The 19373-nt window shown below is 37.3% G+C and overlaps 1 protein-coding gene across 4 annotated transcripts in view; it reads right to left on the bottom strand.

Annotated features, from left to right (window-relative positions):
* The window catches only part of NELL1 (neural EGFL like 1), a 753092-nt gene that overhangs the window by 581314 nt on the left and 152405 nt on the right, over window positions 1-19373 (bottom strand). For all 4 annotated transcript variants that reach the window (XM_023646175.2, XM_023646174.2, XM_070273436.1 and 1 more), the window contains exons 6-7: window positions 1071-1143; window positions 337-419 (exon numbers count right to left, since the gene is read on the bottom strand). In XM_023646175.2, the coding sequence (XP_023501943.1) occupies window positions 337-419; window positions 1071-1143 (156 nt within the window). The remainder of the gene's footprint in view (window positions 1-336; window positions 420-1070; window positions 1144-19373) is intronic.

Here is a 19373-nt window from a genome sequence, read left to right as displayed (position 1 = left end):
ATAAGCAGCAGTGGCTCTGACCATACATCATCTCAGTGTTACTAGTTTCATAGCCAATGGGCAAATTCCTTTTCCACTCGAAGGGAATCTACAGAGACATATATTGCCTCTTCCACACATTTTTCAAGTAAACATTCTGATATAGCCTAATAGTATCAAAGACGAAAATGGTTATGTTTACTATAGGCAGTCCTATTCCAAGTAAGAATAAACCATTTTATAGTAACAGATTGCAAATGCCAAGGCTAAAAATGTTTCCATTATAGCATATCACTCTAAATTCCAGACAGGACAGAGACAGAAATGAAACATCACACGTGAAATTTAGATACCTACTTTCGCAGTCATCTTGGCCAGAAGCTCTTGTAAATCCATGATTCCTTGCACCAGGCTTAAGAAATCACTGCACGTTGGGCAAGCTCAACAAAGAAAATATAAAATAGATGTTGATAGAGTGCTAATATAAGAAAGACATTTTTCAAACACTACTTGTTCGTCTATGTAGAAGGGTTTCTGCTTTCCTGGTTAAGGATTACTTTGAAATTAGAGTGAAGGCACAGAGGATTTCAGGGGTAGAGTTTCCCTTTTATTAGTAAGCAAAAAAGAAACCAACAGGAAGAAAGGACTGTTAACTGAAAAGAAAGACAACCTGACATTTTTAAATTAAAATTAAACCTTCGTTTTTATTGAGAGGTGGCTAAAGAAATGTGAATTATTATAGAAGAGGAAAAAGTAAATTCACATCCAAGTTAAGAAGTGTAAAGAATAGTGTGTATGTATATATGCGTGTACCTATAGTTATCTTAAACATATCTTTCTGTATCAATTTGTAGAAAACTGCCAATGTAATCTTTTTTACCTTCATATTTTAATTCTATAAATAATATATAAGCTTTTTAAAAGTTCAAAGACACAGAAGAATACAGTATAAATATAAGTTTTCTCATTATTCCCCACCACCTTAGAAGTCAACACACAGAAGTCTGCATGTATCTTTCCTGACGTTTCTCTAATATTATCAATAAGTTATATAAATTAAAAATTCACAAATGCTTTAAGTTGCTACTTACTGCGATTCAGGTTCGGACACTGTGTTATGTATCCATTCGGCATGAAGATGATTTTTCCATCTTGGATGATTCCCTTCATAACAGAAGAGAGAGGCAGGAATCAAGATTATAGTTTCCAGTCCAAATGGCTCTTGTGAAGTCACATGCTCTCTACAAGGTAGATTATTTTTTAACAAGACTGATAGCCTCATTCAAAAGTTGAGTTGGAGGGCCAGCCTGGTAGTATAGCAATGAAGTTTGTGCACTCTGCTTCAGCGACCTGGGGTTTGCTGGTTTGGATCCCAGGCACAGACCTATGCACTGGTTATCAAGCCACATTGTGGTGGGCATCCCACATATAAAACAGAGGAAGATGGACACAGATGTCAGCTCGGGGCCAATCTTCCTCAACAAAAAAAGGAGGATTGGCAGCAGATGTTAGCTTGGGGCTAATCTTCCTCAAAAAAGAAAAGGAAAAAAGTTGAGTTGGCCTTAAATCCACACTGAACTACTCCAAACCATCCTCTTCTAGAAATCTTGAAATGTACCTTCTTCTTAAGAAAGCTATAATTAGTTACCACTGGTTGATGCTAACAACATCATAGCACTAAGTAAACATCAGTAAATGGTCTTAAACTTTCAAACTAAAAAGGCAGTAACAATTCTCCTCAATTCCCTGGTCATCCCAGAACATTAAATATTACTGATTCACAGGATTTTTTTAAGTGGGAGAAAGAGACAATAGAAACACATTAGACTAAAATGTTTTATTGATTCATTTAGTTAAGGAAATAAAATTAGACATGGGAAAAATTTCATAACAATCTTTGCTCTCAGCTAATTGAGTAACATGAGTCTTTGCTGGTGAGTCTTAAGACTAGCTCAAAATTTCACTGTGAGTAAAAAGTGGTCTTTTAATTCTGTAACAGTCTAGAAGAACAGCCCTAATTTAAGAACATCAATGGGGCTGCCATCTCTCAATGAAAATATTGACTTGGCTTTTGGATTTTTCAAGTTAAATTTCAAGATTCTGTTTTTAGGGGCTTTTTTCCCCCCTGATTTGATGGAAATTACAAAACAGACGGAAGATGTGGAAGCTGGTCCAGAATATTGAGCTCAATTTATAAATAAAATATAGGCTTAAGATAGTGCTGCAAGTCTTTCAGAGGGAGTAGCATTTAACATTTATGTGCTCATCTTCTAAACAGCAGAAAGTCATCAGCAAATGCTGTTTCTGCTTATTATTTCAAGATAAAATATTAATTGGAAATATTAATAGAAATAACGGGATCACAGGACTTCTTCCTCAGAATTAGATACATTCATTAACCTCTTCCTCTTTGAGGATGACGCAGCGCTTGTGATTACAAGAGGAGACAGCCTCACTGTGGGGAGCAAGCCCCCGCCACTGCTCCTTAATATGAATTCATAATCTCTTACAGGGAATTCCAGGGAGCAATTAATGGAGCACAATCTACGTGAATCAGCTTCTTCCTGGTATGAAAAGTTGCTCAGTTTTTCAAAGCAAATTAACTCCTTTGAGAGGCCAGGACACCTTTCAAGCACATGTGAGAAATTTGAGAAAAGCCTGGGATTGGAAGTCAGGGGACCTGGGCTCAAGTTCTTTTCCATTTCTAGCTAGAAATTAGACAATAAGTCAACCACCTTTCCCGAGCTTCAGTTGCTTCATCTGGAAAAAGAAGCACCGTATGCAAAAGCTAAGGATCCCCCCAGCACTTAAGTGCTGGGTCAACAAAACAGGTGTCCACACTGAAATTGGCACAGTTTTGATCTCTGGGCTTTTGCTATCTCTCAAGTTAAAAGAACAAATTCAATCAAGGACAAAGTTATAGATTTCAACCAAAGAAAGACCATCATAGAAAACTGAATATCACGTTAGAAAACATCTAATCAGGTTGAATATGGATGAATTTAGAGTGACCAACTATCCAAGTTTGCCCAGGACTTAGGGATTTCAGTGGGAAAAGTGAGAGACTCCAGGCAAACCAGGACAGCCAGTCATCCCAGGTGATGCAGATGTGATGAAAGCACATGGACCAGGAAGGGATCAGGTCCATCTACTGCCTGTTTATCAGAAGACCCTGAATCATTGTTATTTTTTTATCAGCCATGGAAAGAGCACTCAGAAGTGCCCTCAGGTAGATTTGTTGTAGAATTAATTACTTTTCCAAAAACAGATGGAAAACCCATTTGAAATGGATATCTCATCCACTCATCATGTAGAAACACAACATAATGCACAGCAGTTTTCCTTTTGCTTCTTTTCTTTTTTAAGGGACTCCGATTTTGTTATGTTATCAATTACAAATTGCCTCTCTCACACCTTTCTCCTACCTGCCTCCTTCCTCACTTCTCTGTCTTTCCGCTTTTAATCTCTGGCACATACATGTGTGTTACACAGATCATTAGATGAAGGTCAATGATGTTGACTTGAACAAAAACAGAAATAAGAGCTGAGAGCTTCTTGATGGCTATTAATACAAAAACTCAAAACACTTGGTATTTTTCTAAGGAAAGGTCACAAGGGTCAGCCCACATGCTGGCATGAAAACTTGTTCTTGCCAAATGAATCAAGATGGGAATGTTAATTTACTTGAATGGATGTAATTCCATGCTAGATTAAAAGAAGGGTGGCAATATACTGTACCAAAGCTCAGTGTAACCCAAAGAAGTCTGAGCGTATGTGACTATACACGTAAATACATACACGTGTATATATCCAGCACGCTTCCCAGAGCAAAAACCAGAAGGTCTTGCATTGAATTGCCATATGGACTATTTGGTGCCCAGACATTTGTCAATAAAAGAAGCTTTTACTAAGCATGTAGTTTTCTTTAGAAAGTTTCATACTCTATATAAAGTATAAAACTAGAAAATACAAAGAAGCTTGATCAGCCTTATTTCTCCTAGAAAAATCATCCATGAGGATTTCTATAGATGAAAATGTGCCTTCAAGCACTGCAACTTCCCCCAAAGGAGATGAAATAAGGGATAAAAAGATAGAATTTCTATTATTTCTCCTCATTTAACTTTAAAGGAATCTACACTTAACTGAAAAATGTGACTTTAGCTGGGTCTATGCTAGCTGATGGCATTTTATCTCATTTTTTCAGACCTATGCTTTATTTTTTATCATTCATTGTGGCAGTTTCTCAAACTTCGAGTTTCTTAAGAATCCCCTCGAGTATCTGTTTAAGATTCAGATTCCAGGGTTAACCCAAGATTCCATTTCACCAGGGTTGGAGTGGGCCCAGGAATCTTCATTTTTAAACGCTGTCCCAGATGATTCCAATGAAAGGTCAAGGGGCCCCACTTTGACAGACCCTGCTCTATTGTCAATCATTTGTTTCTTTTGAAACAGAAGGGTTTACTCTCTAAAAGTTCACAGTGGTGCAAAGAGCACCCAAATCCAACAGATGAATAGAGTGAGACCTCACTGATTTAGAAAGGAATGGCAACCAACAGAATTATCAGACTATAAACATCACAAAGGCAAAAATCAGATATTTTCATCTCAGTGTCCCCTTCATAGTATATTTCACACAGTAAGCACAAAAAATACTTTAAAGGCACCAAACTCCTGAAAACTATGAATTACGCTATATTGAACAATATAATTTTCAGAGCTGTAAGAGCCTGTGAAGATCATGCAGGGTATTAGTTTTTAAACTAGGGGTACACATCAGAATTTTAGAGGAGACTAGGGGAGGACAGTCTTGTATATTTTGACAAAGCTTCTGAGATGATTTAGATATGCCCAATGAGGACAGCTGATCTAGGGCCAGATTATCTGTCATTCGACCTATGACAAACCCAGGGCTTCAATATTTTAAGTGCCTTTCCTAAAGCACACCTTAACCCTAGGCCGTAAACTACAGGTCTACAAACTCCAAAACCCGTGCTGGGCCACTACAACATGCTGCAAGTCAAAATGCATCATTTGGGAGAGCCCCATGGTTACGTCAGCTAACAAGATGTTGTTGCAAGGAGGTCCTATTATCAAAATGAGGTTCTATCTCAATTGCCTTAATGGATAGATACCAACCAACCGTACATAAGGAATTATTTGCATTAGATGGGAACAGTTTGCTAAAACAGTTTTTCAGTGCTGAAAACAGAGGTCCTTTAAGGGAGCCTAATAGTGCCCCCTGCAATCTTATTTATACTATTAATTTGGTGAACAATCCAATCCGTTTTCTCATTGTTACTGCAATGCTAAACCGCAGCTGATCTGAGGATCTAAATAAATCCCTATGGTGCAGAACCCAAATTGATAAGCTTTTACTATTAGTACTGATGAAAGGGAGAAAAATGGATATTTTTCCCCTTGTTAAATCCACTTGTTGCCACGCTCCACCTGCTGCACTCAGCTCACCAGGCACTGAAAAATACATTTCCATCAGGTACGTTGTACAGGATGGGTTTTTGTTTGGGGAACCAATGCCTATTGTTGCCATTATTCCGAGAACATTTCTCATTTAACAGTAAGAAATATAGGAAGATGCAATGAAATAAAAAAGAAGATTAGAAAAATAATGCCATTAGGACCCTCTGATGTAAGGAATAACTAAGATTAGGCAAGCTCTTCCAACACTCTGAGCTTTCTGATAGAAATGAAAGCAGCTTTGCCGCCAAACAAATGCTAATTCATTTTTAGCGCTCTTATTTCCCCGCAGATCTCTGTTTACATTGAAGAAAATGGTTCTGTTTTTTTGTATGCTAAAACACTGAAACAAATTGCTTTGAAAGGGAAAGGCAGTAGGAAGAGTTCCTACCGGGCATGTAAATATAAGGATGAAGATGTGTTCGGTTTATCAACTGGCAAGGACACAAGCTTTAGCAACAGGCTAACAAAAATTAAGACTTGAAACTCACAAGGAAGATTTCCAAAGTGCAAAGAATTATGGATGTCTGCCCTGAAGTCAGTTAATAAAATATTCCAGCTTGCACAAAAGCCAAGAAAGACACTTGTCGACTTTCATTATGATCAATAAAAGCTGTCAGCTCATTAGCATATCGTTAGCTGTCCTGCTGTTTCCAGAATCTTGATGCACAAAAATATTAATCTACAAACATATAAGATTCCCCAGCTCTGAGACTTTGACTTTCTGCATGCAAGGAAAAATAAGAATTAGAGATGGGAGGAACCCAAAAGAGCTGTTCTTCCTATGTGCCTATAAACATATGTTTACCATCTGTGGAATTATGGGAACCAGCTGAGGTAAAAACAACAGCTGTGGCATAAGAAAAAAATTGTAATCAATTTCACTTCCCACTGACAGCTCAGCTGTTAAGGAGACAGTGATGTCCAGGTAAGGGAAACGTTTCAGACCCAAATTCACCAGACAGAGAGAGAGAAAGAGAGAGAGACACACAGACAGACAGACACACAGACACAGAGCCTCGGCCTCTGTGAAGACTTTGGATGGGAATTCTCCTTGAGGTATCAACTACTTAGAAACTGTCGGAACGCCCACGCCACAGAAGCATCCTATAACTCACTGCGGTTCAGCTAGGCTTGCTCTTTATGTCCCTACCCTCTGAAATAGTAACAGCATCATCAGCTTCGAATGCATCAAAAGGAAATTGAGTGGTAGTCAACCTGGATAAGGATAATCTATGACAATCACAAGATTCAGATAAGCCTATCACTACTGGCCAGCTATTTTCTCAAATGGATGCTGTGTAGAAGTAAAGAAATCTCCAGTTTGTGTTGTGTCTCTGATATGAATTACCTAATGCTAGAGGCTCATGTCCCAGGCTCCAGGAGAGTGACGCCATCCCCTGCTCTTTAATCAGCAGCCCTATTATTGCACTCTCCATGAAGATGCACCAGAGCCCAGAAATTAGGTTTGACAAGTGAGCAGCTTTGGCTTTTATTATACCTATGAAGCAACGTATTAATATTTAAAATAGAGAATAATGCTGTTTTAACCTGAAAACACATCCTAAGCATTTTTAGTTCTGGAGCAATAAAGCAGGCATGGTTCTTGGAACCAGGAGGCAGCTTCTACAAGATAAATGTTAAAAGCCTGAAGATGTGCTGACTCTCACCTGAGAAGTGGCTGCCTCTTTTACAGGGAGATTTTTGCAGCATTGACTTGATCAAGATAATTTCTGTAATGAGACACTGACATATTTCCCCTACGCCAGCCATCTCACCTCGCTGAAGGATGGCCAGAAGCACTGGTTGATATATGGGATTCTAAGGAGGAGGTGAGTTTTGAAGATTCCCTTCAAAAGAGCCATTTGATGGAACTACTCTTACCAGGGAGCAAGGAGAATCACATTGCTCCCTGGGGAGATGGACCGTGTGGAATTACCATCCCTTTCTGGTGCTTCTCACTGAGACCACCTGTTCCTTTGGGTTGGAGACCCAGGAAAAGACAATAAGGTCTATCTCCTCCATGGGACCTGGTATAGTTAAGAGAAATGTCTCCATCTAACACAGTGACTAGTACATGGGAAGCAAGCCCCTAAAAAATATTTGATGAATGAATGTTTGAATGAATGAGCAAAGACTTTGAAATAAAAAAGGCTTAAGCTTAAATCCTGTTTCCATCACTTACAAACTATGTAAGACTGGAAAATTGCTTAATCTTTCCCAGCCCCAATGCCTGATCTATATAGGATTCTTATTAGCATTCTGTGAAGAGGATATATAACTAAGATGATATATGGAGGGCCACACAAGGTCTAGAACCTAGAAAGCATTCAGTAATCGTTGGTACTCTCTTCCACACCCCTACAACCCACCTCTGCAGCAAAATGATGGTCCAAGTCTACGAACACCCTTTGTGATTTCTGTCTGTATCACACATTTGGGCTCTTAAGCACAACGTTCTTTACATCTGCAGAGAATCATACACTCATCAAGCTGGAACAGATAGATAATAGGACTAACTGTTCTCCCTCTCTTAATCACAAGCTCCCAGCTGAAACAGAAGGCCCTAAAAGGCAGGAAAAGTGCCTATCATTTCTACAGTTCGTTTTGTTTTGTTTTTTTACTGAGGAAGATTCACCCTGAGCTAACATCATCTCTGCAGTATTTTAAGCACACAGGGAACCTTAAATACATACTATAGAAAGGGAGAGAATGCACGTTGTAAACCTACGATGTGTCAAGTGCTTTTAATAGATATTCTTATATAATCTACGTTAGCTTTATGAGAAATCTTTGCCACTTTACAAATAAGCTCTTTTGCTTTTGGAGCACATTTCACACAGTTGTTTTAAAGTCTTAGTCTAGTAAGTCCAACGGCTGGGCTTCCCCAGGGGTGGTTTCTGTCCATTTATCTTGTTCCTTTGAACGGCAATACTTTCCTGTTTGTTTGCCTTGTGACTTTATTTGAACATGGCCGTTTGATATTGTAGTGACTCTGAAGGTCACATTCTCTCCCTTCCCCAGAGTTGCCTGGAATTGCTTTTGTTTCATTTTTATTTACTTTTTATTGTTGAATGCTGTACTAGTCCATTTATTGAAGGACTTTCCCAATTATTCTTGCAGAGACTGTATTCCCTGTCATGTCTGGTCATTGAAATCTCTGTTCTTGAGCTTGTATCCAGACACTGTTTAAACAAAGATTTCCTTGAATGCCAGGAGCTGAGAGAGGGACAGATAGATGCTGAGCCCTCCTTCAACACTTAGCCACGCTCACAGTGATCCTCAGGATCCTCCCAGAGTGAAAGCTTAAGGCCCTCTCAGATCTCTGCTCTGGGCACACGTGTGGCTTTCTATACATGGGTGATTTTCAATGCCCTGACTGCACAATGAATCTCTCCCCCCAGCTTTTCCTCCTGGCTTTGGCTCGTCTACCATGTGTGTCAACTATACTCTTTTGCCCCAGGTAGATGCGGGTTGCTAGTTTTGCAACATCTTCACTTCTCTGGCCTAGGAGAGTTCTGAGTTAGGGGAATAGGGACGAGTACCTGCACCGGTCCTCCAGGTAGTCCCAGACAGAACAGACATACAAAGTAATTTGTAAAGAAGGTTGGCTCCACTCCCTCCAGAGCCAGGGGACCACTGTCCCCACATTGGGAATATGAACTGACATCTTCAAAACTGCCACTGAGCTGTGACTGGTGTGGGGCAGGGGCAAGTAAAAATGCCACAAAGCTCTCCTACTGTTTGAATGTTGTCTTTTTCTTGATTCGGAATTCACTTGGTTGCTGTAAACCTTTGAATGTTTACCAAAATTTTGGCGAAGTTAGTTCTGACAGTTTCTGTTCGTTTTTGACATTTCTGTGGAGGGACAGGAGCTTGGAGCTGCCTACTGCACCATTTTGCTGACGTCCAGCTACCTGTGTTTTCACAAGCCCTTCAGGAGATTGGGATGCACTCTCAAGTTGCAGGGCCACTTTTTAGACTAGTCTAAAAAGTCACTATAGCTTATATTTGTGGGATCTTTCTAGAGACCAAGGCAAAACTCTAATCTAGACCATCAACACATGTCGCCTACATCAGTGCACTCACATTTGAGCCTTTAAACCTAGCAGATCAAAATCAATGAGAAAGTCTTTTAAAAACATACAAATTCCTCAGACCTACAGTTCAGATTCTCAATGAGTGATCAAGGTAGGCACAGGAATTTTAAAGTCCTCCCATGTGATTTTGATGTCTTTTCAGAGTTGGGAACCACTTGCTGCCCTTCCTTATAGACACAAAGCCCCCAAGAAAAGTATAGCTTCACCAGGAAGTACCTAGCTACAAAATAAGGAACAGCATTAAATGTGAGTGAGTTTGGAACTGAGACACCTGGACAAATTTCTGTCGATTCCTGGAAACATGGGACATCATGGAACATGAAAAAGTCATATGTGTGTGTATGTATTTGTATGTATGTGTAAATGTATATATATGCATATATAAAATACACATACATGATTTATCACCCTGAAAAACGATGTCATGCTTTATTTTGAATATTTATGATGTACAAAGAGACTGAATGCAAAATATAGCAAAAACCTGTGAACTCACCATCTAGCTTAAGAAATAAAATATTATCACTATAGTTAAAGCCTTCTGCATACCCACCCCAAATGAAATTCCCATCCCTTCCTCTCACAGGTAAACTATTCTGAATTCAGTGCTTCTCATTACCATGCATTTATCTTTTTACATGCAGAGATGCATAAACAAACAATATATTGGATTGTTCTGCATTTTTAGACATATAAGTTATTGAATACCATAATTTTCTCCTGCTACTTGCTTTTTCACGCAACATTGTAATTCATCAATTTTTATTCAATTTCAATGATTTTAGTGTTTATTTATATGATTCTACTACAGTTTATTTAAACATTTTCCTACTGATAGACAATTATTTTTTCCCCAAGTTTTTTAAATTACAAAACAATAAACGCTCCTGTGATGACTGTACATATCTCCTTGGATACACGACCAAGAGTTTCTTCAATGTGAACAGAAGTTCGGTTCTTACGTCATAAGGTATGTACATCTTCAACGTTATAGAAAGCCTCCCAAATTGCTCTCTTTAGTGGTTCTACCAATTCAGTCTCCACCACAATGGAAACTTGAATTTCCATTCAGTGTCCATTGCTCAACTGTCTTCCCCAGTGTTAATCTAACTCTTAACCCTGTCAGATTATTTTTTCAATTTTGCCAGGCTAATGAGTATGAAATGGTATACCACAAGGGTTTTCATTTGCATTTCCAAGATAACTATTGAAATTAAATTTCTTTTAATATGTTCATTGGCTATTTATATTTCCACTTTGGGGAAACGCCATTTCATATCTTTGCCTTATTTCTTACTGAGTTACGAAAATCTTCCTTATTGATTTATAGCATTTCCTTTCATGGATACCTCTTTGCTAATTGATCTTGCTGCTAAGAGCTTCTTTGATGAACAGATTATTTTATACATTAACATCAATATTTTCTTAAGTGGTTTTACACTTTTTAATCTTGCTTAATAAATTCTCCTCTACCCTGAGATCATGAAGATATGCTTCTATGCTGTTCTTCTAAAACTTTCAAAGTTTTGCTTTCACATTTAGGTATTTAATTCAATTGTAACAGTCACTAATTTTTTTGTGTGGTGTTCAAACACATATGTGAATCTTTTCTTGATACTATATATGAAAATCAATTACATCCATTTATACGAAATATTTAAATAACTGGTTTTCTTAACCATTTATTGATGAATACATCCTTTCCCCATTGGTCAGAATGCCACTTCAGTTTTGTATCAAGTTTCCAAGTTGTCACATATGATGAGAGTCTCTTTCTGGCCTTTCCATTCTGTCCTCTTGGTTCATGTGCCAATCCTTGCACCGATATCACACTCTGTCTGTGGATTGCTGTAACTTTATAATAAGCCTGCATATCTGAAAGAGAAAGCTTCTCCTTTTACTTCTTCAGAAATGTCTCCATTATTCTTGGTCTTTAGTCTTCCACATGAATCTTAGAATCAGCTTGCAGATTCCATAAAAAAAAATCCTATTGGGAGTTTATTCCAAGTTCATTGAATCTAGAGATCACTTTGGGATGAATAAAATCGACATTTTTATCATTTTAAGGCCTGTTCTCCAAGAACATGGTCCATCTCTCCCCATTCAGTTCTTCTTTAATGATTTTTAATAGAAGTTTATAATTTACTCCATAAGTCTCATGTAAATACTTTGTATGATTTGTTCTGAAGTACTCCATACATTTTTTCATATTATAAACGTAAGATTCTATTTATCTGCATTTTGTTGTTGCTGTTGCTCCTGCTTTTGTTCAGCAATGCAGTCGATTTGGGTTTTGGTTTTTATATCCATCACTCTTTCTGAACAATCTTGGTAATTCTAATAATTTGTGGATCTTATTTTCTATGTAGACAGTTATATAATTTGTGAATAATTATGTTTTTCTTTTCCACAATCTAAGTTTTTATTTATTTTGCTGGTAAGGACCTACAGTAAAATGTTGAAAAGAAAAAACTGTAATAGGGATTCTTGTATGATCCCTAATTTTAACAGGAATTCTCTTAAGATTTAAACCATAAGTGATATGTTTTTATTTATGTTTCCTTTATGCACTCTTTATCAATTTAATGAAATTTCCTTCTCCTATTTTGCTAAGAATTTCGTATCATGAGTCAGTAGTGAATTTTATCTAGTGCTTTTTCTGCAATGACCAAAGGATTTTTTTTCTCCTTTTGTTTGTTTAATGTGGTAAATTATACTAATAAATCTTTTTATGATAAAAACATATTTGCATTGGTGAAATAACCAAAGTGGTCACTCTTTGGGATGGATGGACACACACACACACACACACACACACACTCTGCTGGATTCAGTTTGCTAGCATTTTGTTTAGGATTTTTAATCTAACCTGTGTTCAAAAGTAAATTGGCCTGTACAATTCCTTTCTCACACAGTCTTTGTCTAGTTTGGGAATCAAGGTCACACTATCCTCATAAAAAAGATGGATGGTCTTCTCATTTTTTCTCCTCAGGAAGAGTTTATATAAGATTGGAATGATTTCCTTGGATGTGACAGAATTCCCCCATAAAACTGTCTGAGCCCAGTGGTTATTTGGCAGAGAGAATGGTAGATTGCAGAAATGGTCACAATCCTTTGCCCCTTGCTGGGTCCATGCCCTGGGCAATGAGAATTTGTAGCCTATCCCATCAAAAGGTGGAGTTTATTTCCCATACCCTTGAATCTGGCCTTGTAACTTGCTTTGGCTGATAGAATGCAGCCAAAACAACAATGAGCCAGTTTCAAGCCTAGACGTCAAAAGGCGGTGCATGTTTCTGCTCCAGCTCTGGAAACCCTGAACAGCCACCAAGTAAACAAGCTTGGGCTGGCCTGCTATAAAATGAGAGATCACACAAAGCAGAGATGAGCCATCCCAGTTGAGGCCATTCTAGAACAGGCCCCAGAAAACCAGCTGACCAAAGATGCGTGGGTAAATCCACTGAGAACACAGGAATCACCCAGCTAAGCCCAGCCCCAACTGCCAACTCACAAAACAGTGAGCTAAGTAGATGGTTGCTGCTTCAAGTCATTCAATTTTGAGTTGATTTGCTACACATCGAAAGCTAAATGGTACCAATAGATTTTTGGATGACTTCTTTATGATACTTTAATGATTCTAGGACTATCTGGGTTTTTCATTTCTTAAGTTCATTTTGATAACTTATATATTTTTAGAAAACTCCATTTTTTTCAATTTTCCACTTTATTATAAGCATAAAATTGTTAATAAATGATTAATTACCATTGTTTTAATTTTTACAGTTTTTTATGTGCTTTTTATATTCCTATTATGTTTTATGCCTTCTCTCATTTTTTCTTGCTCAAACTTCCAGATTTGTCTTTTCAAATGACCAAATTCTGGCTTTCTTGATCTTATCTATTGTATCCTACTTACTATTTTATTAACTTCTATTCTTATATGCTTGTTTTTTCATAGCTCTTACTTTTGAGGGATTTATTCTGATTTTCTTTTTCTAATTTCTGAAGTCGGATACTTTACTTATTAAATTTCTGCTTTTCCTGCCTTCATAGGATAGAACTACTTTGAATAGCTTCTCCCATTCTACGGCATGCCCTTGTACTCTTAGTCATGTATTTTGAAAAAAGTTCCAAATTGTAATATATTCCAATATATCAACCTTTTTCTTTATGTTTACTACTTATGTCTTATTTAAGAACTATCTTTCCTACGTTAAGGCCACAAAGATGTTTTTCTACGCTCTTTTTAAGCTTTACTGGTTTACCTTTCAGATTTAGATCTATAATCCCATGGAATTGACTTTACATGTAGCATGAGACAGAGGTCAAGATTAGTTTTTCCCACAGGGATAGTCAGTTGGCCCAGCATCCTGTGGAGAGAAGACCATCCTTCCTCATTATTCCGTTACACTGCAGCATACATTTTCAGGATATGTATTAGGTGTACACATCTTTACAACTGTTTATCATTATGTGGGAAATTTTTTGGCCTTACACTTTGATACTGCCACAGCTTTCTCACGTTATTTTGACCTATTTCTCTTCTTTTTTTCTTTTTTTTTCCTAGCCACTTCACTATGAACATTAATGAATCCTTATTTTTTAATTGTTTCAAAAATAAACAATATACATCGGGACTTGAGTTTTGTGAATCCAGTATAATACTCTGACTTTCAACCACTGAGTGTAAATCACTTAATTTGATAGAGAATATTGTGAACTGGAATTGTATCTGCTATTGTCTATTAAACGTTTTTTCTCTTCTTGCCTTCTTTTGGGTTGATAGAACTTAAGAAATACTCTCATACTTAAATTTAGAAATTAAACAATATTTCTAACATTTTCGTGTTGGTTTAAATTTTTAACATGCAATGTCTAAAATCAATCAATTTCTCTATTCATTTTCTGACCAATACAAGGTCTTAGAACACTTTAAACCAGGTCATGCCCTATTTTATTGCTGTCTAATATTTTTAATTTTACATTTTATTTGTTTATAGTTAAATTAGGCACTATTATTACTAATCAATGATTATTCAGTTTCGTGCATGCTCTCAAACAATTTATTTGTTCAATTCTCCCTGTACTTTAATGTCTTGCTTCTGGGAAGTTTCTTTAATGAAAATCTATTGGTCATAAACAGAGAGTTTTGTCTATAAATTCTTTATTTCACATTCATTGTTAAAAATGATAATTAAGCTGGATATGTGCAAATACACTTGAGATATATGTTCGCTCAAAACATTGAAAACAGTTTTTCTATTATCTTTTGGCTTCTGCTTTTACTGTTTAAAAGCCAGCTGTTCGATCAGTGTTATTCTTTTGTGGAAAATTTGCCTTTTCTCACTGGTTACTTTTAAGATCTTCTCTCTGTCTTCGTGGTTCTGCTATTCCACCAATAGGTGTAGGCATGACTGTTTCTATTTATCTTGATTTGTGTAGTAGATTATTAAAATGATCAAAAATCCTTTCCCTCTTTGCATCCATATCCTTACAATGCCATAGTGCAGAATAGTCCTTCAAGAGATGGAAATGATTTCTTTACCTCTTAACTCTGGATTTGGCCATATGACTTGCTTTGGGCAGTCAATTATTAGCAAATGTGATCAAGCAAACAGAGCCTTGAAAAGAACTAATACACTAGGGTTGCTCTCTTCTTCTACACCTGCAATCTCAAGGCTGCCACATGGAGACGCCTGAGCCAGGCCACTAGAGAATGAGACCACCCAGGGGAGAACTGAGGTACACCAATCAACACCAGCCTGCTACCAGAGATGTGAAGAAGCCACCTGAGATCTTCCTGCCACCTGCTGACCTGCCAATTGACTACAGTCACCTGAGAGAGCCCAGTAGATACCAGCATAGCCAGGCCGGACCAGAAAAATCATCCCATCACCCCCAAGAATTATGAGCTAAATAAAATGGCTATTGTTTAAGCTTCTAAGTTTTCTAAGTGATTTGTTAGACAGCAATATCTAACATACACTTGGATGTCATTGTGCTTCCTATAGTGAGAACTAATGTCTCATCAATTTTAGAAAATTCTTAGCCATCATATTTTTAATAGTGCCCATACCTCTTTCTCCTATTATCTTCTGGAACTTTCAAATATATATGTATGTAGATATAGACACACATTAACTACATATATAAACAGCATAATAAAAATACATGTTTTTTCATATATATGTATCTTCTCCATATTTTAATGTCTCCTATTGTCCTCTTTATCTCTGCACCACATTTAGGGTAATCACTTTGACGATATTTCCCATTTCACAAATGCTCTCCCACTCTGTGTCTAATCTACTCTTTAGTGGGTTCACTGAGTTTTTTTCAATTCAATGACTACATTTTTCTTTTCTGGAAGTTTTTTGGTTCAACTCTCCCTGGTCACATTTCTTTGATTTGTCATTTTGTTTCTTTAAATGTTTTAAACATAGGGATGTTTTTAATTCTTTATTTTGTAATTCCAATGCCTGCAGCCCTTTGAGGGCTAATCGGGAAGTTTGTCGTTTCTTCCCACTCTCACTCATGGTGGCTTAAAAACTTATATTTGCATGAACTTGATCTCTGGGAATCCTGTGAGGTCAGCACCACAAGTGACTTTCCTCAAAGATAACGTGTAATTCCTTTATCAGGAATCCCCAGGAGCCCAACCCAAGGCCACATTAAGACAGCTGATTGAGCTTCATAGGGAAAGTAAATCCAAATTTCAAGCCTGAACAATGTCAGGGCTGTGGTTTCAAATTCTCATGGGGGAACTATAATTTATTTCCCATGTGGAGATGAGATAGAGAAAGGCTAGTTATTGGTTTGCTTCCCTTTGCTAAATAGTAAACTATTTGTTCCCACCCCTCCACTGGAAGCGTAGACTTCTGGGTTGTGGCTTTATTTCAGAAGTTTCTGCCCCAACTTGCAATCTTGCATGGCTTCTGACCCATTCCTCCCATCCCACACAGGCTGTTGAAATGTAAGGCCTAACTGGGGCTTTCATGCATTGCTAGTGGGAATGCAAAAATAGCTTAGCCACTTTGGAAAGTATATTGGCATTTTCTTACAAAGTTAAACATACACTTAATGTAAGACCCAAGGATCCCTCTCATACATATTTACCCAAACGAAATGAAAACTTCTGTTCATACAAAAACCTGTATACAAATGTTTTTAGTGGCTTTATTCATAAATGCCCCAAACTCAAAACAACCTAAGTGTCCATGAACTGAGGAACAGATAAACAAATTGTGGTACACCCATACAGTAGAATTGGAATAGTACTCAACAACAAAAGAATAAAACACTGGTACACACAACAACATGGCTGAACCTCAACATATATACATAAATAATTCCATTTATGTAACATTCTGGCAAAGGCAAAACTATAGGGCCAGACAACAGATCAGTGGTTGCTAGAGGTTCAGGATGAGAAGAGTTGAATAAAAATCAGGACAGGGCAATTTTGGGAGTTTTGGAGTGATCCTTTATCTTAATTATGATGGTGGTTACACGACAGTGTAGATTTTCCACATTAATAGAACGAAAGATAAAAATATGATCATCTCAATAGATGCAGAAAAAGCATTTGACAAAATATGACATCCTTTCATGTTAAAAAGCACTCAACAAATTGGGCACAGAAGGAACATACTTTAACATAATAAAGGCCATGTATGACAAGCCCACAGCTAACATCATACTCAATGGTGAAAATCTGAAAGCTTTTCCTCTAACATCAGGAAAAAGACAAGGGTATCCACTTCCACCACTTTTATTCAACACAGTGCTGCAAGTCCTAGCCAGAGCAATCAGGCAAGAAAGAGAAATAAAAGGCATCCAAATTAGAAAGGAAGAAGTAAAATTGTCTTTTTGCAGATGACATGATCTTACATACAGAAAATCCTAAAGATTCCACTGAAAAACTTTTAAAACTAATCAATGAATTCAGCAAAGGTGCAGAATACAAAACCAACATATAAAAACCAGTTTTTTCTACACATTAACAATGAAAATCAGAAAAAGAAATAAAACAATCCCATTCACAATATCATCAAAAACAATAAAAATACTTAGGAATAAGTTTAAACAAGGATGTGAAAGATCTGTACACTGAAAACCACAAGACTTTGGTCAAAAAATTGAAAAAGGCACAAACAAATGGAAAGATATCCTGTGTTCATGGATCAAAAGAATATCGTTAAAATGTCCATACTACCCAAAGCCATCTATAGATCCAATGTACCCCCTACCAAAATTCGACAGCCATTTTTCACAGAAATTGAAAACAGCAATCCTTGAATTTGTATGGAACCACAAAAGACCCCAAATAGCCAAAGCAATCTTGAGAAAGAAGAACAAAGCCAGAGGCATCACACTTCCTGATTTCAAACTATACTACCAAGCTATAGTAATCAAAACAGTATGATACTGGCATAAAAATAGACACATAGACCAATGGAACAGAATCAAGAGCCCAAAAAATAAACTCATGTATACAGTCAAATGATATTTGATAAGGGAGCCAAAATGAGGAAAGGACAGTCTCTTCAATAAATGGCGTTGGGAAAATTGGATATTCACACGTCAAAGAATGAAGCTAGACCTCTATTTTACAACACTCACAAAAATTAATCTGAAATGAATTAAAGACTTAAACACAAGACTTGAAACCATAAAACTCCTAGAATAAGGGGCTGGCCCCGTGGCCGAGTGGGTAAGTTTGCGCGCTCCGCAGCAGGCGGCCCAGTGTTTCATTGGTTCGAATCCTGGGCGCAGATATGGCACTGCTCATCAAACCACGCTGAGGCAGCGTCCCACATGGCACAAGTAGATGGACCCACAACGAAGAATATACAACTATGTACCGGGGGACTTTGGGGAGAAAAAGGAAAAAAATAAAATCTTTAAAAAAAAAAAAAACCTCGTAGAATAAAACAGGGAAAAAGCTCCTTGACATTGGTCTTGGCAATGATTTTTTGGATATGATACCAAATGCACAAGCAATAAAAGCAAAATTAATAAGTGGGATTAACATCAAATTAAAAGGCTTCTACACAGCAAAAGAAACAATCAACAAAATGAAAAGGCAACCTACTGAATGGGAGAAAATACTTGCAAATCATATGTCTGATAGATGGTTAATATCCAAAATATATAAAAAACTCATACAACTCAATAGCAAAACAAAATTCAATTTAAAAAAATGGGCGGAGAAACTGAATAGATATTTTTCCAAAAAAGATATGCAAGTGGCCAACAGAGACATGAAAAGGTACTCAAAATCAATAATCATCAAGGAAATGTAAATCAAAATCACAATGGGATACCACCTCACACCTGCTAAAATGACTGTCATCAAGGGGCTGGCTCCATGGCCAAGTGGTTAAAGTTCTGCATTCTCCACTTCGGTGGCCTGGGTTCACAGGTTTGGATCTCAGGCACGGACCTACTCCACTCATGAGCCATGCTGTGGAGGCAACGCAAATACAAAGCAGAGGAAGAGTGGAACAGACATCAGCCCAGGGTGAATCTTCCTCACAGAAAAAAAAAAAAAAAGAAAAAGAAAAAAATGACTATCATCAAAAAGACAAGAAATAACAAGAGTTGGCAAGGATGTGGAGAAAAGGGAACTGTTGTGTACTGTTGGTAAAAATGTAAACTGTTACAGTCACTATGGAAAGCAGTCTCAATGTTCCTCAAAAAAATAAAAATTCAACTACCATGTGATCCAGCAATCCCCGTTCTGGGTGGTTTCATATTATACTGCGTATATATGGTATATACCCAATGAGATGCAATCACTACCTCACACAGACAGATGCA

Source organism: Equus caballus, chromosome 7, assembly GCF_041296265.1.
Source record: "Equus caballus isolate H_3958 breed thoroughbred chromosome 7, TB-T2T, whole genome shotgun sequence".
NCBI classification, from domain to species: domain Eukaryota; kingdom Metazoa; phylum Chordata; class Mammalia; order Perissodactyla; family Equidae; genus Equus; species Equus caballus.
The sequence above is the reverse complement of the archived record's forward strand: the minus strand, read 5'-3'. Positions and strand labels throughout refer to the sequence as shown.